Source organism: Hydra viridissima, unplaced genomic scaffold (assembly GCF_058129835.1).
Source record: "Hydra viridissima isolate aposymbiotic clone 2 unplaced genomic scaffold, HvirCarnegie_v1 scaffold_1, whole genome shotgun sequence".
Lineage (NCBI taxonomy): Eukaryota > Metazoa > Cnidaria > Hydrozoa > Anthoathecata > Hydridae > Hydra > Hydra viridissima.
Window position 1 is genome coordinate 26,400,053 of NW_028324300.1, and position 25,133 is coordinate 26,425,185.

At 28.4% G+C, this 25,133-nt stretch overlaps 1 protein-coding gene, 1 long non-coding RNA gene and 3 pseudogenes across 9 annotated transcripts; 2 read left to right on the forward strand and 3 right to left on the reverse strand.

The window, feature by feature from the left end:
• Positions 1-933: 933 nt before the first annotated feature.
• LOC149894157 (uncharacterized) lies at positions 934-6,018 on the reverse strand. 5 transcript variants are annotated; one of them, XR_016455617.1, is made up of 3 exons: positions 1,620-1,752; positions 1,410-1,519; positions 934-1,074 (listed from the first exon to the last, which is right to left on the reverse strand). It is a non-coding gene; the product is annotated as an uncharacterized LOC149894157 (long non-coding RNA). The 5 variants fall into 5 exon arrangements; XR_016455614.1 differs by adding an exon at positions 5,770-6,018 and having other exon boundaries at positions 938-1,519; positions 1,620-1,682; XR_016455613.1 differs by adding an exon at positions 4,932-5,091 and having other exon boundaries at positions 938-1,519; positions 1,620-1,682.
• A 1,465-nt stretch (positions 6,019-7,483) lies between these two features.
• Positions 7,484-9,208, reverse strand: LOC149894158 (uncharacterized; annotated as a pseudogene).
• An 844-nt stretch (positions 9,209-10,052) lies between these two features.
• Positions 10,053-11,626, forward strand: LOC149894159 (uncharacterized; annotated as a pseudogene). Its single transcript, XR_016455598.1, has 4 exons — positions 10,053-10,263; positions 10,697-10,909; positions 11,181-11,237; positions 11,381-11,626. The product of XR_016455598.1 is annotated as an uncharacterized LOC149894159 (transcript).
• Positions 11,627-11,881: 255 nt separating this feature from the next.
• LOC149894160 (uncharacterized) lies at positions 11,882-15,551 on the forward strand. 2 transcript variants are annotated; one of them, XM_090097307.1, is made up of 6 exons: positions 11,882-11,960; positions 12,044-12,147; positions 12,678-12,814; positions 12,917-13,391; positions 13,581-14,953; positions 15,294-15,551. In XM_090097307.1, exons 4-5 carry the CDS (start codon positions 13,274-13,276, stop codon positions 14,606-14,608), a joined length of 1,146 nt encoding a protein of 381 aa, XP_089953433.1. In that variant the 5' UTR covers positions 11,882-11,960; positions 12,044-12,147; positions 12,678-12,814; positions 12,917-13,273; the 3' UTR covers positions 14,609-14,953; positions 15,294-15,551. The 2 variants fall into 2 exon arrangements, with proteins under 2 accessions (XP_089953433.1, XP_089953428.1); XM_090097302.1 differs by lacking the exons at positions 11,882-11,960; positions 12,044-12,147; positions 12,678-12,814 and having other exon boundaries at positions 13,274-14,953.
• A 1,445-nt stretch (positions 15,552-16,996) lies between these two features.
• On the reverse strand, positions 16,997-24,630 carry LOC149894161 (uncharacterized; annotated as a pseudogene). Its single transcript, XR_016449502.1, has 2 exons — positions 18,809-24,630; positions 16,997-18,691 (listed from the first exon to the last, which is right to left on the reverse strand). The product of XR_016449502.1 is annotated as an uncharacterized LOC149894161 (transcript).
• Between the last annotated feature and the right edge of the window lie 503 nt (positions 24,631-25,133).

Consider the following 25,133-nt stretch of genomic DNA (forward strand, 5'->3'; position numbering starts at 1 on the left):
TTACTGTTCTCATATTACATCATATTAGGCATTTAAATATTACACAGCAAAACGATTGTTTTCATTTTATATTTGTGTTTATATTTATAAAATGTTGGTAAGTTTTTCTTAACAAAATTTAATTTGTTATTTAAATTTGGCTATACTTTGCAACAATGTTTTATTTGGCATACGAAAAAATTAATGAAAAAAAGCTTTAAAGTTCGATCTTTATAATAAGCATAATCACTATTTTTCATTTTGTGAATGGATTAATTCTAATATGCGGAGAATGTACCAATATTTTTTTTAGTCCTTTATGGACAATATAATTATAGGTACATCATATTTATATATATATAAGATTTAAAAATTTACACTTAAAAAAAAAAAACAGAACATATATAGTTCATTCTTAAGTGGTATAAACAGGACAAGTAAGTAGATTGTATAAATAAAATTTATAATTCAATTAACCAGCAATATATTGTAAACTAATATAAGTGTTATATTATACAACATAAATAAATGACAATAACTAAATATTTTTTCCTAATTAAGGTAATGGGCAGAACAAAATTTAAAGAATCACAAAACTGGAAACTCTTATATAGCATTAGTCAGAAAATGTTCAATACGAAATAAAAATTAACTTCTACAATTAAATATAAATATATATTCATATGCATGCATATATATATATATATATATATATATATATATATATATATATATATATATATAATATATATATATATATAAATACATATATATATATATATACACAATATACATTTGTATGATAATACACACATACTAATATACATATGTGTAATTATATAAATACTTCAATATATATATATATATATATATATATATATATATATATATATATATATATATATATATATATATATATATATATATATATATATATATACTAATCTTCAAATACCACAAACAAAGAAAAACACATTGGATTATAAGGATCAGTTTTTAAGAGATTTTGAACCAACGAATTATGAAGAAATTTACAAAAAAACCATGTCATTTGGAGTAAAATGTTCTCCGGATGATCCGATTCCAGCATATCTACTAAGAAATAATTTAAAAACATTCATACATATATGGGTTGAAACTATAAACCTATTGCTAGAATCAAGCAACATGGATTGTTTAAAAAGTGCTAATTACTTCCAATAATAAAGAAGTTAGATTTGCCACAGATAGTGAAAACTTCTAAAATTATAGACCAGTTTCTAAAATTATAGATAGTTTCTAATTTAGTATTCATTAGAAAACTAATAGTATAATAATACTAATAGTAAGAGTAGTTTTCAAGCGTCTTGATTCCCACATGACAACAAACAATCTTTATATAGAATATCAATATAGATACAAAAAACATCATTCAACTGTAACACTTTTACTTTAGCTTATCAATGATATATTTGAACTCTTCAATAAGAATACACCATCGGTACTGTTACTTGATCTAAGTGCTGCCTTTGACACGATTGATCAGCAAAAACTACTTGGGCTGTTAATTAGAGAAATAGGTATAATTGATTCAGCTCACAAATGGTTTGAATAATTTTTAGTTAATTGTACCCAAAAAGTTAAAATTGGAACTCATATACCTCAAACCAAAATGCAAAATATGGAAGCAAGGTAAAGTTACGGATCCAAAACTCTTTAAATATCTGAAAATAATCAAAAAGTTTAGGTGTAATACTCAACAATGAATTATCTTTAGAAACACAAATAAATAAGATATATATATATATATATATATATATATATATATATATATATATATATATATGTATATATATGTAAATTAGTAGAAAATCTTTATTGATGAAACACAGTGTTAAATGAGAAAAAATTTTATTAAGTGATTTTCTACTAATTAATAATTGCTCTGTTTTTTTAAGAACATCGAGCACTCTACTTTGTAGAATACATTTTAAAATTGATTATATATATATATGTATATATATACATATATATATATATATATATATATATATATATATATATATATATATATATATATATATATATATATATATATATTGTTGTGATAAAGTTATAAATGCTCTATAACTCTAGAGCTCTATAACTATTCTTAACAGTTTAGACTAAACTGTTTATCTTTTAAAGATATCTACACTATTGATAAATCAACGATCTCTAAGTTAAGTCTATTGATTTAATTTTAATACTTAAAGAAATGATTGAAATAAATGAATTGATGATTACTCAGCTGTGTGAATCTGATCAGATTTGCATATGAAAAGGTAGCAATGTTAAAGAAGCAAACAATCATCAATGATTGGTTTATAGGTTATTGCTTTGGAAACCTCGTTAAATCTTTATCCTAAGTAAACAGTTCCATTTAAAGCTATTTAATTGTTAAAGCAAATTGAAAACATTTTTATTCATGTTTCTTGTTGTATGAAAAGAACATATATGCCATAATCAACACTTTTTCATAAGAATTTACTTTTGAGATTTTACCAACTTTGGAAGACATTTCATGTTGCAACTGTTTCAAAGCTAATTAAGAAATAAGAGTTTTTAATATTTAGAAAACAAAAACTTGATTTATATCACGTGACACGATTCATGAAATTATTAGCCTGTTATTGTTAGCCTCGTGCACAATCAGCGGTTATGTTTTCATCAAAACCTACGGCAACCGCTTTTCTATCTGCGCAAACGGTGCAAATGATACTGCCAATGGTGTACGGAAAAAAAATCCGCGGCGGCGATCGGAGCTCTTAGCGGTGATCGATGTACATTTTATAAGGCTTTTTACAGAGATATGAAAGAAAATAAATAAAGTTTTGAAAGAAAAACTAGACTATGAAATAAAATTTTAAAAATTTTAAAGAAATTAATTGTTTTCTAAAAAAATCAGACAAAATAATTATTTGGATACAAAGGTACAAGATATTCGATTTACTTTTTAAGTGCAATTTACGATTGAATAATATTTATGCATAATCTATGTACCTTTTAGTTCTTAGTTACCCAATGCAGTGTGCTAGAAGGTTGATAACATAACTGTATGGTAAGCGGCAGCGGTGTCTACTTACAATTTTGACAAATTTTATATTTTCAATTTTTCTAGAAGATACCAGATATGTACATGCTGCATGAACTATTAACTGAGTGCTGTGAGTACACACAGCTCAGGGGTTCCTTCTAGGATTATTTAATACATAATTTTAATTAATGGATATAGTATTTAATAAAAATATTAAATACAAAAAAATTTTTTTTAATATATATTATTTTATATTATTCTTTGTAATATTCCAGCTCTCAATGATTGAGTCAATTGTTTTTGACTTGTTATTCAAAACGAATTATTAAGTGAACTTTTTGATAACATATATTTTGTATGTTAACAAACATCAACATGTATCTTATCAAAAAATGTATGATATATAAATTTACAATAAACCATCTGCATTAAATGTTGGAATGCATTAGTACTTTCTTATCATTTTGAACAAAGCAGTTTTTTAAAATTCAAAGACAGAGGAGGTTTAATTAAACCAACCAAAAGTGTTGTTATCATATGCAAAGAAACTGAAAGATGTTTCCAAAGGTTGCTTGCCTCATTAAATGGCCACCTTCCAAATGAAATAGGAATTCAAATGCCATTTCTAGTGCTGTTTTGAGATCAGTTGATTACTCAAAAATATAACTGATAACCATTTGTTTGCACTGATTAAACTTATTTCAGAAAACCATGCAAAAATACGTTTTTATCACCTGGGTAAAGAACAAACTGCCCAAATAACTGGAAAAAAGCTTAGAAAGCAATTAACAAAGCTTATCCTATTCAAAAACCAATCAAAAATATTTTTATATGATATATAACATCTGTTCCATAAAATTTGAGACTAACTTGAATTAGCGATATTTAGTTAGTAAGCTTGATAAAATAATTAGTATTTGGTATCAAATGAAAGCTCTATCTTTCCTCTTTCATTTAGCTTATAAATTCTCTGATTATTTTTTGTTTAGATAACAATTTAAAATGCCTAATCAACAAGCCCTAAAAAATCGTGTGTATAATTTTTATAAAAAAACCATGAAGATGGAAAACACGTTGTTTGGAACCATTTCGAGATGGTGGGCTACTTAAAAGCTACAACTTATAGATATATGAACAGTTACACTCAAAATAAACCATTGGATCGCAAAGCTGGAAGTGGAAGAAGGCCTACTCTTAATACACAAAACAACCGCATCAAATTAAGGAAAATATTTAACGATCGAAGAGGTGTGTCACTTTCAAAGGCTTCTAGAAGACTTGGTTGTAGCAAAAGCACTGTCGGACAAATCTTCAAATGCTTTAAAAGAAAAAAAAGACCAAGCAGAACTCCTAAACAGAGGCTTTGGGGTTGCCGAAAATGTGGTCAACTTTATTCAAAATATTGCAACCATGAATTTATTATTGACAAAGAGTCATACTTTACTTTGTCGAATAGCACACTGGCTGGTAATTATACATACTATTCAAATGATCAAAAATTGACACCAGACATTGTTAAGTATTATGATGTTGCAAAATTTGAAAAAAAATTACTTGTATAAATGGCAATCTCCCCTTGAGGGGTCACATCTATTTACATTGTTCCTTCTGCCCAAGCGGTAAACCAAGAGATCTATTTAAAAGAGTGTTTACAAAAGCGCTTGCAACCTTTTATTAATAAATATTATCGAGACACCAAGTATATCTTTGGCCCGATTTAGCAACATCTCACTATGCTAATTCAGTAACAAAATGGTTAAAAACCCAGAAGATACCATTTGTTCAAAAAAAAGACAATCCAGCAAACTTACCAGAAGCTCGTGCTATAGATGATTTTTGGGGAATGCTTAAGCGGGATGTGTACAAGAATGGATGGTCTACAAATAATATATCAAACCTTGAGCGTCAGATTCGTTATTGTGTCAGTAGACTTGACCTAAATGCTGTAAAAAACTGGTACAAGGTACCAATACCAGACTTGATCAAATTCGAAGATATGGAGTCTTGTGATAAATTTATTTTTATTTTCTTATTCTGCATATTTAATTCTAAGAACATACCAAAAAAAAATTTTTTATCACGTCTATTTAAGTTTTTATTCAAGTTTAAAGCCAGTCTCAAATTTTATGGAACAGGTATTATATATATATATATATATATATATATATATATATATATATATATATATATATATATAATAACTCTAGAAGGAACCTCTGAGTTGTGTGTAATCACAGCGCTCAGCTAATAGTTCATGCAGCATTTATAATTTTGTAGTGCCTATCTGATAAACTAATGCATAAAAAATATTTTATCTTAAAAATAAAATCAGCTGCCTACCATGCTGTTGTGTTATTAATCTTCTAGCACACAGCATTGGGTAGTTAAGAACTAAAAGGTGCATAAATTATATAACAAATTCTGCACAACCAAACAAATACTTTTTCTACTTTGACTAATTTTTTCTACTTTGACTTTTTCTACTTTGACTAATAGTAAACAAACTAATTTTAGCAAATTCAAATTAAAATTTGTACTTAGTTTTACTGATGATTTTTATTTTATTATATTTATTCTAAAAAACGAAAAATATACAGTTAATATAGAACAACTTATTGTAAGAATATGTTTTGTTAAATAAAAAAATATTTATATTTGAAATTTATGTAAATATGTAATATTCCGTTATTTTTATGAAAAAAATCTTATGTTAAACAAAAAAACTAGATTTTTACTAGAAACTTATATATTCATCAATATTTGAGCTAAAGAAATAAAACTTGATTATCATCAGTTTCTTATTTTTCATAACCATTCGTTAATTCCGCCGCCATCTTGGGAGGCCTAAACTGGCTTCAAAAAATTTCCCGTATACGCTATCCAGTTATATTTTGAGATCAGTGCCAATGATATATATTAACTAGATGTCTAACTTCACATAAATTCCGTAAGAAAATGTGAAGCAAATTTTTGGAGGTTGTAAAACCGGTAGCCTCAGCAAAGAAGAAAAATTTCTAGCGATGTTTTGTTTTATTTTTGCTATTCGTTTTTCCGTAATATCTGTTAACCAATCAGATGCTGGTGGCAAAACAAGTTATTATCCAATCATATGCTGGTGGCAAAAAAAATTTGCTTCACTTTTTTTCGGAAGTTAGACATCTAGTTAATATATATCATTGATCAGTGCAGCTAACATGTCAGCGTTGAATCAACGTTGAAAACCAGTCGCAGCGTAGAAAAAGCGTTACAGTGACAAAAACAACGTCTTTTCAACGTTGAATCAATGTCCGTTTTTGTATACTAAATCGCGGTAAATTGAAACGTTGAATAAGCGTTGAAATTGTAACGTAATTTAGCTTCTCAAAATAAAACGTTTATTCAACGTGGAATCACCTTACACAAAAAGCCACTTTAAAAACGTTTCAAAATTTATGCATTATCAACGTTAAAAATAAACCGCTTTTTCAACGTTACATTTTCAACGTTGAAAAAGCGGATAAATTTCAACGTATATTATCTTCTCAAAAAATCGCGTTTATTCAATGTTGAATAAAAGTACGCAAAAAATCACAGTAAAAACGTCGCAAAGTTTAAGGTTTATCAACGTTAGACATTAGCTGCTTTTTCAACGTAGTTAAGCTATTTATAAAACAAAGTTCATTCAATGTTACATATACCAACGCACAGTGGGCCAGATTGCACTTTTACTGGACAAAATTCATAACTAATTTAATATTAGAGCTATATTCACTAAAATTAGTATGAGTACTAATATGATGTCTGCGCTTTTTATGAAGGTAATATTTTTTTATTTCGTTGCTATGGATACCTTTATTTTGCTTAGCAACAACCTACTTTTGTTATCTGCAGATATTTTATAAGTGCTATATTCACTAAATTTGGCATGAGTACCAATATGAGATCACACTTCTTACAAAAGTGATAATTTTTTAAATTTAGTTGTTATGGATACTTATATTGCTTAGTTACCGGATACTTTCCTTAGTTACAAAGTGGTAAATTGATATTTGAATATCTTATCGGATTTTTGACCCACCTATATTGAATAAAAATTGAGTATTTAGGTAAATAATGTTTTAGGAATAATAAAAGCAAAAAATAGTGCAAGACAACGTTATCAATTTTAAATTACATCAAAAAATTATAAAACAATAATATCGTTTGAAGATTGTTTAAGTAATTGTAAAACATCTGAAGGAAATGCTTTATGATTTGTTTGGTGTGATGTTGATTTACGCAATGATGAAATAACAGGATCACTGGAAACTAGGAGTCTATTGATAAGATTAGTATTTGTTGCTTTTCTGGATGTTTTTCGGCTGAAATTTTCGCGATAAGATTTAAAGTCTTTATTTCTAGCCTCTTGAGCTTTCTCTGACATAAGTCCGATGGGTAATGTAAGGCTTTTAATTATGTCATGTCCATGTATCAATACTTTGTGAACTGATTGAGCCATGTAATACCATGGATAAAGGGAAAGAAAAGGGAAAGAAAAGTGTCAAAACAATAATCCTTGAACTTTAAACAGTCTATTTCATATCCTGAAGAGAGCGTTACCAAGATAATGTAAAATCTGAATATAAGGTTTTGGTCAATACCCAGAATTTCAGCTGTTTGTTCATATGCTGCAAAGGCACGCCTTGAGGTATTGCCATCATTACTTGTTCCAGAACCACCACTTTTAGGGAAATCAACAACAAGTCCCATTTTGTTCATAAAATCAGTCTGAATCTTTTGTTTAGCTACAGATGCCTTTTCTTTGTGTTCTTTAGATCTTGCTTGCCACTTTCTTGTTTCTTTTTTATATGCAATGTGCAATAACATCTCAAAAAATCGAATCCATGCATGAAGACTGGAAAGACCATATTTGAACTCTCTGTTAGTATAATCTATATTAAGGATATCAAGACTATTCATATTTTTTGGAGAGACACCACACACTGAACAGCATTGGTATGAGTTGTTTTTTTCAGATAATATTGTTTGAACCTTCCCATCAATCATTGTAAGTTCGATAATACAATTCACTTCAATAGAAGATCTGCAAACCTCTAATAAAATCATACCCAAACTTTCTATCTCACTTTTAATGTACTGATCTTCTTCAATCACAGAATCCTTGGATTCCATTTTGTATGCAAATCTTATGGGTCTACAATAGGCTGTGGAGGACGACTTTTGATTTCTCCAAATAGGCACCTTTTCGTTGCTGTTGTTAAATCCAGTCAAATCCAATGGGACAAGACAAGCAATAAATAATGATTCTTCACGCTTTAAATCTCTGTTAATGTCGGGTTCTGATAAAACTTATTTATAAATGCTTTGGCCAGTAGCACCATCAAAACCAGCCTTACACGTTAGTGTCATTGTTTTTATTGCTTTATCGTTCAATATCAAGTGCCTTAGCACAGGTTCCTGAACTGCACAGATTCTTTGCAAAGTATGAGTCATTAAATCTTTTAAAGGAACTGAAGCTGAATAGTCCTCCACTGTTATGTTTGCAGGATAACATTTCAATTTTGCATCTCTGACATCATTGTAAGCGGGGTAGATGTTATATTCTTTCTCCAAGGCTCCGCTTCTAACCAATTGATAGGAAGCTTTTGTCAGACTTGCATCAATTATTAAAGCCAGTGCTTCGTCTGCTGAATATTTAGTTGCTTTATCTGTATTTGATATATTTAAAACATTCTTGGCAGCAATAACAACAGATTCATCTCTAAATTTTTTATTAGCAGCAAAAAATAATTCATTGGATGAATGAGATTCAATTAAACAAGATACACGCCGTTTTTTAGTTTTATTAGAACTATTATCAAATGCAACTGGTTTTCGACCACGTCTACTTGCAGTTGGTTCATTGTCTTTTTTTCTGACAATTAAATATTCATTAAGCCAGTTCACAAACTTCTTTTCAAAATTTTTCACAGTATAGTTTGCAGATATCCACTTTTTTTTATACAAGTAAACAAATCGTTGAACAGCATGTCTAAAATCAACGTCTTTAAAATCAGCAAATTTTGGCTGAATAAATTTTAATATATCTTCAGTAATATTTTGTTTTGAAATACTAAGATTGTTTTTTTGGAGAAAATTATGAATGTCTAAGTTTAACAAAACCATATCTAAATAATTATTGTAACAAGTATTTTGTATTTAAAAGTAAAATGTTGTAATATATATGCCGCCTGGACTACTAATACTTGTTAGTAATTAAGTTACTACAAGTGTTAGTAATTAAAATTAAAAGTAATTAAATTACTGTCAGTGTTAGTAATTAAATTACTAACAACTACCGAAAATATGTTGTTGCTATGTTATGCAAAGTAAAGTATCCATAGTAACCAAAAAAAGTTAACCTCATAAGAATTCTGTATCTCATTTTAATACATACCCCTAATATTGTGTATTTAGCGCAAGTAAAATACTGTTAAAACAACGTTAATGTAAAAATGAGTTGTTGCTATGCAAAATTTAGTACCATAGCAACCAAGTTAAAACATACATAAAATCTGAACAGGGATTTAAGGGGACGAGCAATCAATTAAAACTCGATTGAAGCATCATATAGCTCAAATAAATATAAGACAACACATGGCAAATTGTGGTAATTATTAGTTATTGTGCGGCAATAAGTAAGTTTCTTAAGACATTTTTTTTTTAATCTGTGATTTTCAAAGTATAACTGAGATAACATGCTATGACAAATTTATTTCACAAATTGGTTTTTCTTATCTCTAAATACTCTAGAATAACATGTACTAATTTTTTGTTTCAAAAACGTAGATGTAATTGAAATATAACACAACGTTGATGTCACCGTTAATTACTTATTTATATATATATTTTTTTTTATTTTATCTCAGTATTCAAATGCTTAGAGTCCTGGTAACTAAGGGATTTAATATAAATAAATTATCAATAGATTTCTCCTAATATATGTAGATACTAAAATTAAATAGGTTTTCAAGATTAGACAACTAAAATTTTTCCCATTTTGTCCACCTACTGGCCCACTGTGCAACGTTGAAAATGTGGTAATTAAAAAACGTTGAAAAAGTGATTTTTTGCCAACGTTAATAAAACGTTGCTTAAGCAACGTTGAGGAAGTAGCACATTGACAATTTTTGTCTCATTGATGCAGCCATTACAAAAATAATTTGCCGTAATGGAAAGGCATGGAAAACTTAAGAGAATGCATGCAGATGGTATAAAAAGTATTTTAAAGTTATATTTTATAACCTATTTTTATTGCGACTAATTTAAAACTTTTAGATTTTATATCAAATTGTATATAATATACATAAATCTCAGGGTAAATTCGATTTATTCAGGTTATTTTTGTCTATATTTTTATTTTAAGTTGACCATTTTAATAAAATGCTCAACTTTTTAAAAAATGTTATATCTTAGTTAGAAATAGTACTTTATTTTAATAATGTTCAGATGTACAAAGTAATATCAAAACTAATAATATATAATAAGTCAGACTAAATTTAGTCTGTTAACAGACTAAATTTTAGAGACATTGTGTGTTTGTTTGTCTGTATAATATATACATGCTTTTTTTAAAATTTCACATAAATATTAGTGTAAATAAAAATATATATATGAAAATAAAAAAAAAAGACGTCTATTTAGATTGAACTATTATAATGGCTTCACAATCTTGGGCTTTAGCTGTTTATTTTGAAAATGAGATTGAAACAGAAGCAGTTGTTCCATCTTGTTGGGTAAAAGATGGTTGGTTATTTTGGCCAACTGGTGTTCATCCAATGAAAGCTGCCTATAACAAGTTTCCAATTGATGATTCCTGGAACAAGTTCAGAGTTAAACGAATAAAATTAACTGGAGGTCATTAAATTTTACTGTATTCATTGCCATTTTAATTGTTTAATATGAATAAAAAAAACTGTTATTAATGTTTTATATTAATAGTACAGTACAATATCAAATAAACTTTTTTCTTTCTAATTTGGGATAAGTAATATTTTGAATCTGTTTATTTTATTATTATTGCCTAGATATATTTTCTAATCTGTTTACACTTATTCTACATTTTAGTTTTTACATTTATTGTTTATATTTATTGTTTATATTTATTTTAGTAAATAATTACTAATAGATAAAGAAGTATGTGAAGGATTTAATTTAACGACTACAGCAGAATCTGAAGAAGAATGTGAGTAATTATGTTTGTGAATAATTGTGTTTCTCTTTGGATTTGTCTTTTCTTTGTTTTTTATTATGGTAAAGAATAAAAAAAAAAAAAAAGAACTGTATGTATTTAAAAAAAAAAATATGTATTTATATTTTATCTCTAAGCATATTTGTTAAACACTCAAGAAAATCGTTCAAGATCACTAGTTCATTCTGATGTAACAAATTCAACAAGAGATCGTTCACGCTCACGGATTGTTCAATCAAAGATAGTCAACTTTGAAATAAATAATTCAAAATCACCCAAATTACCTCTTCATCCTAAAAGCGTTATAACTAATTCTAAAAGTTCAGAAATATGTTTACAAAAAAAATTGGATTTATCAAATTCATCTTCTCCAGCTCTTTTGAGCTGGAGAAGATGAATTTGATAAATCCAATTTTCCAAGCTGAAATGGCAATGGTTTTTAATGGATTATTTAAAAAAGGTTTGCGAAATATATTTATTATAATAAATATCAATATTATACGCTTTTTTAAGCATATCATTATATGCTTTCTTTCCTGTAGCATGAACGTTGTATTGTACAATATTGTAAATATTGATTCAAATAATTACTAACTTTTTAGGCTGTTAACGATTGAGTTGCGCTGTTTGTTAAACATGAAGGGGCAAACCAATTCCATGAACAAAACCAAACAAAAGTTTGCTTTTTCAAAGACAAATTGTATCGTGTTTTAGTTGGTAATATGTTTTGTTTAAACTTTTTAAGTATGCAGATTTTTACTAATAGCATTTAAGCAAGAAGTTTGAATTTTATATTTTAGAGAGTGTCTCAAAAAGATACCCAGATGAAGCAAGGATTTATGAAGCTGTAAAATCAATTCTGAAATATTCACCTATAAATTTTTGTAGAAAGCAAAAATTGGAAGTTTAAAGTTTTTTAATGACATTTTAGGATATGTGATATGATTTTGTTTGTGTCTTGTGTAAAGTGCTTTTTCTAAAATATACTTTTATTTATTTAATCTTTCATTGTATTATAAATTGTTTTATTCAAGCTTTTCAAATTTAAGCAACTACAGTTGGCTAATAAGATTGCTACAGAGAAACTGATGATAGTAACAGTTTGTATATATATATATATATATATATATATATATATATATATATATATATATATATATATATATACATATATATATATATATATATATATATATATATATATATATATATATATATATATATATATATATATATATATATATATATATAACACATTTAAATAATTTTAAATAATTTTAATTCAAATGAACCATTATATCAAAAAAAAGATATAAAAACATATATATGTTCTGAACATTGTAATTATTTTTGCAGCATTAATTAGAATAAAATGTTGACATTATACACTATATTTTATTTAAATTTATAACAAATTTTTTCTTTATTTTTCAGAATGCATAAAAGCAATTACTATAAAAGGTACAGACAGAATAAAAGTGATCTTAAAAAACCTATGATGACTTCTGATAGTAGTGAAGTTATGCTTTCAACTAGCAGTGAATGCTCTTCCTCCTCTAGATGTAGTCCAAGTAACGATATAGCAAACCAACCTATTCCAAGCAGTTTATTTGTGGATATTGATCAAAGTTCTACTGAAAATACTATTTCTAATAGTGAGTTTTCTTTTTCAGATGATAGTAAAGGTAATGAGGATGAACAGGTTGATACAGTTATGTCAGAAAATCTAGCAAATTGGGCTGTAAAACATCAGTGTACCCTACATGCAGTTAATGACTTATTAAACCTACTTGGGGATTGTGGTCATACGTTGCCTAAAGATTCAAGGACTTTGTTAGGGACCCCAGCTAATGTTAGATATATGTATAAATGTGGAGGAACTTACACTTACTTTGGTATTAAATGCGGTATACTACAGAGATTAGCAAATTTTAATTGTCAAAAAACTTGATAAAATTAAACTAAAAGTTAATGTTGATGGTGTTCAGCTATTCAAATCTTCAGCTACTCAATTGTGGCCAATTCTGTGTATGTTTGAAAATCTACAACCCTTTATTGTAGCCTTATTTTGTGGATCTGGAAAACTAGATAGTGTAGAAGACTACCTGAGTGATTTTATTAATGAATTGCAATTGTTGAAATCAGAAGGTATATTCTATAATGATAAATTTTTTAGTTTTGAACTTATGGCTTTTATCTGTGACGCTCCTGCTAGGCAGTTTTTAAAATGTGTGAAAGCTCATAATGGTTACTTTGGGTGTGAGCGATGTGTCACAAAAGGAGTTTATAAACACAGAAGAATGCTATTTTCAGAATGTTATTCTACTTTACGTTTAGATAAAAAATTTAATGCCTACATATATCCAGAACATCAAATAAAGCAAAGTCCTTTGATATCTGCTGGAGTAAAATGCATAAATCAATTTGCATTGGACTACATGCATTTGGTATGTTTAGGTGTGGTCAAAAGAATTTTGCTATTTGTAACAAGAGATGGACCAAGCAGTTGTAAAATATCACAAAAGCAAATAGACCAAGTCTCATCAAACCTAGAACAATTAAAAGGTACTCTTCCAAGCGAGTTTGCAAGACAGCCAAGGACATTAAAAGATCTCCCTCATTACAAAGCTACTGAGTTTAGGCAGTTTTTATTATTTACTGGTCCTTTAGTGCTGAAAAAAATATTTTCAAAGCTACAATATGATCATTTTATGACACTTCATGTTGCAATATCTATTTTGATTAATTCAGATGATGAAGATAGAAAAGCACATTCAAATTATGCAAAAGAACTTCTTATTTATTTTGTTTTAAAATCTGAAGAAATATATGGGAAAGGGTTTGTTGTCTATAATGTGCATAATTTGGTTCATTTATGTGATGACGTCATTTACTTTGACACCTGTTTAGATTCGTTATCGTGTTTCCCTTTCGAAAATCACTTGCGAGTTTTAAAAAACTTTATACATAACGCTAAAAATCCAATAGTGCAAGTTTTCAAACGAATTACTGTTTTAGGGAAAGCATTTGAAAAATATGCAAGTAAATATAATACACTGTTATTTCTTCAAAAAATGCAAGGGATTCTTGTTTTTTTACTAAATAATGGCAAGTACATTTTTATAAAGGAAGATAAGGGTTTAAGTTATGTGTGTGATGTTGTTGAAAAAGCTTGCTTAGACAATTTCTTTACAATACCATGTGAATCCAGTTTATTAAATATTTATTTTTTCCGCTTTGAAAGACTTAAAGTAAAACGGCAATTAGTGGAGAAATCGAGATTAAAACGAAAAGCCATATGCCTCGAAACTGAAAATGGATGTGTTTTATTACCATTACATCATGATGTGAAATGGCTTTTGTAATTATATAATACATGTTAAAAATAATTTATTATTTTTCAAAAATATTGTATTTCTTCGTTTCTTTGTTATTGTTTATTACAAATTTATGTGATCTTATATTTTATAATAAAAATGTTAAAGTTTTAAATTTTTGAAATGACCTAATATTAACTATTGGTCATAACTGATTTCAATACTAGAGTCTAAATTTCTTTTGACTTATTGTAGTTTGATTTTCAGTGTAAGTTTATTTAGTAATGTTCTGGTGGATCAAAGATTGAGGAATGATATGGTTTTAACTGGTTTCCATCTTATGAACGAAGTATATATGATTTAAATTGATGATTTATAGTTACACCTGTTAAAGTAAGTTTTATTTAGTTAATTTAAATATGGAATTGAGATTATTTTTAGTTTTTTAAATTTGACTTTTATAAAATGTATATATATGTGTGTGTATATATATATATGTATGTATATATATATATGTGTGTGTATATATATATATATATATGTATATGTATATGAATATATATATATATATATATATATATATATATATATATATATATATATATATATATATATATTATATTTATTTATTTTTACTTTATAAATTTATTTATAATCATACTAATTCATTAAGGTTTTTTTTTTACATTTGCTCTCAGACCACTAATGATAAAAGTTTTATTTTTTGGTTTAGATTCTGTATCTCAATGATATCCTGGCCTATCGATACGATATCCTGTAAATTTTATTTTTATATATTGTATAAATGTATATACAGACACTCACACTCATAACTCTTTAAAAAAGTATATATATTTCTATGAATTGCATATTTTAGGCATATATATATCTATGAATTGCATATTTTAGGCTTTTTTTACATTTATCATTCTATATTACTGTTGTATTAAAAATCGATTTTGGAAATATTGCAAGTGTAGAGTTCAATATACAATTTAGTTTTATTTGCCAATTCAATATATAAAGATATATATATATATATATATATATATATATATATATATATATATATATATATATATATATATATATATATATATATATATATATATATATATATATATATATATATATTTAATTCAATATATTACAGCCACGATTAACTACGTTTAATTATATTTTGCGATATTTTCTTTAGCGCATTTAAGCGTTGATTCAGCGTTATAATTCAACCTTTATTCGACGTCTTTGAGTGACGTTAAATCGACGTTTTACTATCAACGTTACAAATCCTTGCAAAATCGACTGCTTTAACAACGTTTATGCAACGCTTTTTTAGTAACTCTTTTTCAACGTTACGCAACAACATTTAATCAACGTCTCTTTAACAACGTTACATATCTTTGCAAAATCGATTACTTTGTCAACGTTTCCGCAACAACTTTTGCGACCGGTTTTCAACGTTGATTCAACGCTGACATGTTTGCTGGGATACTTCTTCACACTACTTGATGTAGCTAAAAGAATTTCTACCATGAGCCGTTCTCCGAATTTGCCCATATTGAATTGATACTAAGGTTCAAAGCATAAACTCAATATCTTTAATCGAAATATCGATATTATATCATTTTGTTAATGATTGATCAAAATCAGTTCCTTTTGAAAAAAGTTACTTTAATCATTAATTATCCTGGTTATTTGTGACTTTGCATAGTGACCCTAAATCTGTTTTAACCATTCTTGCATATATGCAAGTATTCCATCATTGAATGTCTTGCGTCTATATTTTATTGCGAGTATTAGGCGATACTCACAGTATTATACATAGTGACTTGGTTACCTGTATTTCCTACCTCCACCTTATAACGAAAATTCGGGGGTTTATACATCCTTTGGCTTACGACCGAGGTTTTCCTTTAGGTTTTAAACCTTACTCTTCTCCAGCTAAACGATTATAACCAAGCATAGATACTCCTAGATCATTAGTTACACTATTAGTGCTTATTTGTGGTAGATGATTAAGCTCAACTACTTCAGTAGAACTAAAAAATAACTCTAACTTTAAGAAAATGGTACTGCATATTACCTATTACAACATTACCTTCTTGATCTTTATTCGTTTTATCATCACATATTTGGTAGTGTTCTCTTATTATTTTAACTTCATCATAACTTCATGTCTTGTTGGTTTTATTTTCCAAAATTCGACCCTCAGATTTTATATTAACATATTTTAAACGTTTCATAAATTGATAAAACTAATACAGGGGTATTATACTCGTAATTTAAATTTTATTTTATTTTTATGAACAAGTTTACAATAAATATCAATGAGTGTGCATTTTCGATATCGAGCTTATTTTCACTTCAGAAGCATGCGCTTTACGATCGTTTGAATACAAATAATACAGCCCACTCAATAATAACGAAATATACTTTAGGAACTTTTTTTATTAAAACTATTTATATCGTAAATTCTAATTTTTTATTGAACTTATAAAATTTATTACATAAGCTCTACTCCTCAACATCTCAATTTTCTAATCCAAAAAATCTCTTTCTTCTCATCCAAAAATTGAAATACGATTTAACTTTGACAAAAACCTTTGTCAGAGTCAAATCTTATTCCATTTATATAATTTAAAGTAAAGTAGGATGTGATCGCAATCAATAGGTATTAAAGTTTAGAAAGATCAAATTGTTTAATGTCACGTTTTGGTTAAAAACTATTTAAAAGAGATTTCGACTAGTTACAGCATGCATAGTTATCAGAAAGCATTCAAGTTAGTCACCTCCATATCCAATTAACAAAGTTTGTGCACTCTTTACATGCATCAACAAAATGTTTTATCATTTTCAACCAAAAAACTGTTTGCAGCTTTAAAAAGTAGATAACATGTTTTATGAGCACCAAATGACGTAGCTGATGACGAATTTTTTGTTTTACGACCAACATTGTTTCTTTAGCCCATGAGTCATCTTTCGTTCTTGTCCAAATTAAAGTGATAGAAATTTTCAAAACATAATTTCTTCATCTCGAAATCTTAGTCTTTAATCGAAATCTCGAAAGTCCTTTCATTTTGTTAATGGTTTAATCAAAGTTTAATCAATTTTTCGAAAAAGTCTCTTAAATCATTATTCACCATGATTATTTATAACTCTGCATAATGATCCTGAATGTGTTTTAACAGTTCTTACATATATGCAAATGTTCCATCGATAATTATCTTGCATCTATATTTTATTACGAGTTCTAGGCAATACAATAAAAAAAAACAGTAACTTGGTTACCTATATTTTCTACCTCCGTCTTCCAACGAAGAATCGAGGGTTAATACATCCTTTGGCTCACGACCAGTTATTACGTTTCAGTTATAAACCATTACTCTTTTCCATGTAATGGATTTCACCAACTATAGATCTCTAATAACACTTGTTACACTATTAGTGCTAGTTTGTGGTAGATGATTAGACTCAAATACTTCATTAGAATTAAAACATAACTCTAACTTTAAGGAATGGTACTGAGTATTATCTATTACAACATCACCTTCTTGATCTTTAATCCTTTTATCATCACATATTTGGTAATGTTCTCTTTTTATTTCTAGCTTCGTTTCAGAGCTAAGATTTCCTTGCTCCAATAAACAAAGTAACGGTGTGTTACCTTCATCGCTTTTGGCATTAATATCAGCTTTATACGATAGTAATAACATTATAGCCTCCTCATTACCTTTACAATGTGCCATATGCATCGGTGTATTTCTATCACACATTGCTTGACTAACATCAGCATCATTTTCAAGTAATAGTTTAACTATTTCAACATTAATTGGATAGCCGCAAAAACCTAGAGAGTAATGTAATGGACTAGCTTTATTTCTGTCATTGTTAGGTTTATTGATATTAGCTTTTTCTGAAATTAAACTGACCATTTCTACGTCTCCCTTAACTATTGCACCTATTAATGGTGTAGTTGTAGTCATAAACGGCACATTATCAGGATCAACCCCAGCAGTAATCAATTCCTGTATCTTGCATCTATCCCACTCTTCAACAGCTAGACATAATTCAATAATATGTTATTATCTCCTGTTAGTTCCAAAAAATCATTAGATAATTCTTGTGGGTCTGGAGAAAAACTTTTGATAGATAACAAAGTAAAACTTATAAAGTCATCATTTATCAAATTTATGTAAGGATGATGCATAAAAAAAGGTATTACCTGCAAAAATTGGTTTCCTTAGCTTATTGCCGGATCATGTTTTTCATTATCACGGTAAGCATTCTCTAGTTTATATAAAGACAAGGCCACAACTGGATGAGTTTCGTCCTTGTAGATCAGTTTCTTCATTCTTAGACTATCTTCATGATATTTAATTGCCAGATCATATTGCCTATTAGCACTGTAAACATATCCTAGATTATTTAAAGAAAAAGCCACATCTGGATGAGGTTCTTCCTTATAGATCAGTTTCTTCATTCTTAGACTATCCTCATAATAATTAATTGCCTGATCATATTGCCCTTTAGCTCTGTAAACAGATCCTAGATTATTTAAAGAATTAGCCACATCTGGATGAGGCTCTTCCTTGTAGATCAGTTTCTTCATTCTTAGACTATCCTCATGATATTTAATTGCCTGATCGTACTGTCCATTAGCACTGTAAGTAGATCCTAGATTATTTAAAGAACTTGCCACATCTGGATGAGGTTCTTCCTTGTAGATCAGTTTCTTCATTCTTAGACTATCCTCATGATATTTAATTGCCTGATCATATTGTTCTTTAGCACTATAAGCAATTCCTAGATAATTTAAAGAATTAACTACATCTGGATAAGGTTCTTCCTTGAAGATCAGTTTCATCATTCTTAGACTATCCTCATAATATTTAATTGCCTGATCATACTGCCCTTTAGCACTGTAAGTAGATGCTATATTATTTAAAGAATTAGCCACATTTGGATGAGGTTCTTCCTTGTAGATCAGTTTCTTCATTCTTAGACTATCCTCATAATAATTAACTGCCTGATCATATTGTCCTTTAGCACTGTAAACAGATCCTAGATTATTTAATGAAAAAGCCACATCTGGATGAGGTTCTTCCTTGTAGATCAGTTTCTTCATTCTTAGACTATCCTCATGATATTTAATTGCCTGATCGTATTGTCCTTTAGCACTGTAAGTAGATGCTATATTATTTAAAGAATTAGCCACATCTGGATGAGGTTCTTCCTTGTAGATCAGTTTCTTCATTCTTAGACTATCCTCATAATAATTAATTGCCTGATCATATTGTCCTTTAGCACTGTAAACAGATCCTAGATTATTTAATGAAAAAGCCACATCTGGATGAGGTTCTTCCTTGTAGATCAGTTTCTTCATTCTTAGACTATCCTCATGGTATTTAATTGCCTGATCGTATTGTCCTTTAGCACTGTAAGTAGATGCTATATTATTTAAAGAATTAGCCACATCTGGATGAGGTTCTTCCTTGTAGATCAGTTTTTTCATTCTTAGACTATCCTCATAATAATTAATTGCCTGATCATATTGTCCTTTAGCACTGTAAACAGATCCTAGATTATTTAATGAAAAAGCCACATCTGGATGAGGTTCTTCCTTGTAGATCAGTTTCTTCATTCTTAGACTATCCTCATAATATTTAATTGCCTGATCGTACTGTCCTTTAGCACAGTAAGCAATTCCTAGATAATTTAAAGAATTAGCTACATCTGGATGAGGTTCTTCCTTGTAAATTAGTTTTTTCATTCTTAGACTGTCCTCATGACATTTAATTGCCTGATCGTATTGTCCTTTAGCACTGTAAGTAGATCCTAGATTACTTAAAGAATTAGCAACATCTGGATGAGGCTCTTCCTTGTAAATCAGATTCTTCATTCTTAGACTATCCTGATGATATTTAATTGCCTGATCGCATTGTCCTTTAGCACTGTAAGTAGATCCTAGATTATTTAAAGAATTAGCCACATCTGGATGAGGTTCTTCCTTGTAAATCAGTTTTTTCATTCTTAGACTGTCCTCATGATATTTAATTGCCTGATTGTATTGTCCTTTAGCACTGTAAGAAGATCCTAGATTATTTAAAGAAAAAGCCACATCTGGATGAGGTTCTTCTTTGTAGATCAGTTTCTTCATTCTTAGACTATCCTCATGATATTTAATTGCCTGATCATATTGTCCTTTAGCACTGTAAACAGATCCTAGATTATTTAATGAAAAAGCCACATCTGGATGAGGTTCTTCCTTGTAGATCAGTTTCTTCATTCTTAGACTATCCTCATGGTATTTAATTGCCTGATCGTATTGTCCTTTAGCACTGTAAGTAGATGCTATATTATTTAAAGAATTAGCCACATCTGGATGAGGTTCTTCCTTGTAGATCAGTTTCATCATTCTTAGACTTTCCACATAATAATTATTTGCCTGAGCATATTGTCCTTTAGCACTATAAACAGATCCTAGATTATTCAAAGAATTAGCCACATCTGGATGAGGTTCTCCATTGTAAATCAGTTTCTTCATTCTTAGACTATCCTCATGATACTTAATTGCCTGATCATATTGCCCTTTAACACTGTAAGCAATTCCCAGATAATTTAAAGAATTAGCCACATCTAGATGAGGTTCTTCCTTGTAAATCAGTTTTTTCATTCTTAGACTATACTCATGATATTTAATTGCCTGATTGTATTGTCCTTTAGCACTGTAAGAAGATCCTAGATTATTTAAAGAATTAGCTACATCTGGATGAGGTTCTTCCTTGTAGATAAGTTTCTTCATTCTTAGACTATCCTCATTATATTTAATTGCCTGATCATATTGTCCTTTAGCACTGTAAGCAATTCCTAGATAATTTAAAGAATTAGCTACATCTGGATGAGGTTCTTCCTTGTAAATCAGTTTTTTCATTCTTAGACTGTCCTCATGATATTTAATTGCCTGATTGTATTGTCCTTTAGCACTGTAAGAAGATCCTAGATTATTTAAAGAAAAAGCCACATCTGGATGAGGTTCTTCTTTGTAGATCAGTTTCTTCATTCTTAGACTATCCTCATGATATTTAATTGCCTGATCGTACTGTCCTTTAGCACTGAAAACAGATCCTAGATTATTTAATGAATTAGCCACATCTAGATGAGGCTCTTCCTTGTAGATTAGTTTCTTCATTCTTAGACTATCTTCATGATATTTAATTGCCTGATCATATTGTCCTTTAGCACTGTAAGCAATTCCTAGATAATTTAAAGAATTAGCTACATCTGGATGAGGTTCTTCATTGTAGATCAGTTTTTTCATTCTTAGACTATCCTCATGATATTTTATTGCCTGATCGTATTGTCCTTTAGCACTGTAAACAGATCCTAGATTATTTAAAGAATTAGCCACATCTGGATGAGGTTCTTCTTTGTAGATCAGTTTCTTCATTCTTAGACTATCCTCATGATATTTAATTGCCTGATCGTACTGTCCTTTAGCACTGTAAGTAGATCCAAGATTATTTAAAGAATTAGCTACATCTGTATGAGGTTCTTCCTTGTATATCAGTTTCTTCATTCTTAGACTATCCTCATAATAATTAATTGCCTGATCATATTGTCCTTTAGCACTGTAAGTAGATCCTAGATTATTTAAAGAATTAGCCACATCTGTATGAGCTTCTTCTTTGTAAATCAGTTTCTTCATTCTTAGACTATCCTCATGATATTTAATTGCCTGATCATATTGTCCTTTAGCACTGTAAGCAATTCCTAGATAATTTAAAGAATTAGCCACATCTGGATGAGGTTCTTCCTTGTAGATCAGTTTTAAAATATCTAAACAATTATCTAATTGTTCAATAGCTCTCTCATAATTATTATCTTTAAGGTATATCCTTCCTAAAACGTATTGTAATGTTAGGAGTTTTGTAAAGCCATAGTAATAATTTGGGTCATTTAATGCTTGCTCTATATTAGTTTGAGCTTTTTTATATTGCCCTAATCGATAATAGATAAGCCCTTTATTAGCATGATCATCTATGTAAAAATCACTACTTAGGAAAAAAGCATGACGATCTGTATTATCCAGTAAATTATATTGAGCACAGAAGGCCTTTAATCTTTCATGTAATGGCAGTGCAGTATAAAAATACAGAAATAAACCACCTTGTTCTCTTAAATCTTCATCAGATAAGTAAAATATTTTTCCAGCTTGCTCTTTAATTTCATATTCGGTTTCAACAAATTTACTAAAAATAGAGATATCTTCTTTTTGGGCTTTATGGCATAAATAGGTCTTTAATCTGAGGATAGTAGCAAATGTTAGTGCATTTTTTAAATTAAATGCTGCTTCTGGGGAAATAACCTTTTCACCGTTTAACTTATCCACTATATCCCAGTTACTGTCTCCTTCTATACCGTAATATAGGCCAAGATTGTATATTAGGCGGTCAGGTAAACGATAAATTTCCTGCTTAACATCAAATAACCTCCCTTCACTTTCGACACCAAATTTAGGTGCAAGCCTATGTAAATCTCCTTCAAAATGATTTTCTTTAAAATTTATACCTGGTGTTTGCTGAAGGTAACTTAATTCTACTGTTCCTTCATCTAACAACTTTATGGCCCTTATCTCGCAGTTTAATCTTCCTTGCTCATCACTTTCGTTTTTACTGGTCAAAAACTTTTTAACCTCTTCTTTATAGCTGGTAACAAGCTGCTTATCGCCATGCACATAACAAACATTTTCTAATATATATGGTAAGTTCTTATCTATATGTTCTGCCTCATCCTTTTCATTACGCACATAGGCAAGCATTCCATCTATTGTTTGCACTAACTCATATTGTTTGTCATTATCTATCCTACCAAGTGGAGTTTTACCTCCGAAATCAAAATTTACTCCTCTATGTACTAGGTGGCTCAAATCAATATGATATTTACTAGTAGGAATAATACTCTCTCCTAAATTGATTACCTTAAAGTGTACCAAATGGCTTAAATTCTTAAAATACTCTTTAATTTTAGGATCTTTACTTCGTTTGTAATCCTCGTTTTCTGTAAGAATAGCAAATTCTAAGTCTGAATACGGAGTCATCTGCTGCAGTGCCATTGAACCAAGTCCTATTACTGCATATTTACAGGGTGGGCTACCGATTTCTTGCTCACTGTCATTATATAGTTTGCCTAAAAACTTTTGCATGTCATCAGCTATTGATTTAAATAAGTTTCTTACTTCTTTTACATATGATGCCTGATATTTTTGTTTTTCTTCTTGATTGTTAATTGCTTGTTTACGAATATTTTCCGCTCTTTGCAGCTTTTGATTGATGTCGTTCCGTAATTTTTTCAATAAATGTTTATTACTATCTTTTTCTTGTTGAAAAAATGGCATTGTTTCTCGAGCTCCAACAATTGTTGAGAATATCAGTTCTTGTAAGTGATTTAATTGCTTTTGTGGATAAATCCTCTGTTGTGTTTTAAATGCCATTCTGTCTTCAACGGTTATTTCGTTTAGCTTTTCATCTATAAGAGCATTAACATATTGATAAAATATTGCTGCATCTGTGTAGTATTTAAGTTTTACATTCAACTCTCCTTCCATTGTTTCACTTAAGTCTCCTAACTTAGTTGTTAAATAGCCAAGATCATTTAGTATGATTACTAAACTCTTTATTTCTTCTTCAGTTTTTTTGTAAGCAAATTGCTTTACTAAATTTCCATATTCATTTTGTTCTATCTCTTTAATTATGCAAATTTTTGTCTTGTTAATATTAGGACCTTGTAACGATAAAATTTGCTGTACACGACTCTGAATCGTTTCTAATTTAAATTTTTCTAGTAACGTCTTGTAAGCTTTTAAATGTTTGTTAACTTCAGCATGATGATTTTTAAAAACTCATCATAACCTTTCCGAGCTAAATACAGACATCCCGGCTTTTTCAACACAGGCTTTATATTGAAGCATATTAAGTATCATCGATGATTGCATTATCTCTACAAGCTTTTTCAAGTTCAAGTTGAGCCAAATAAAATGCTTAATAGAATATTTTCTAATTAGTCATAAATCTAAAAATAGAAATCAGAGAAAAAATAATAATAGTTAATGCCTAACTTTTTAAGTGCTGAAATTTTTCTTATTTAATAATAATGAAAATAATAATAAAAATTATAAGAAGAGAAACAATAATGATAATATTAACATAAATAATAATAATGATAACAAAAAACTAAACCACAACAATAACAACAAAAATTAATAACAATAATCAATACTATAACTATAATAGTAATAATTAAAATAATATTAATAATAATAAAAATAACAACAATAAAAATATTAATAATAATAAAAAACAAAAATAATAAAAAAAGTAAACAGAATAGCAATAATAACAAAAACAACAATAAAAATATAAATAGCAAAAATAATAATAAAAATAATGATAATGTTAATAATAATAAAAATTATAATAAAAATACAAATAATATTAGTTATAATAAATATCACAACAATATTATTATAAATAATGAACAAATAGAAATAAGAATAGCAATAATAATAATATAA

Excerpts from the sequence above, each read along its gene's own strand:
- LOC149894160 (XM_090097302.1), top strand. The coding sequence starts at position 13,274 with ATGTTTGAAAATCTACAACCCTTTATTGTAGCCTTATTTTGTGGATCT.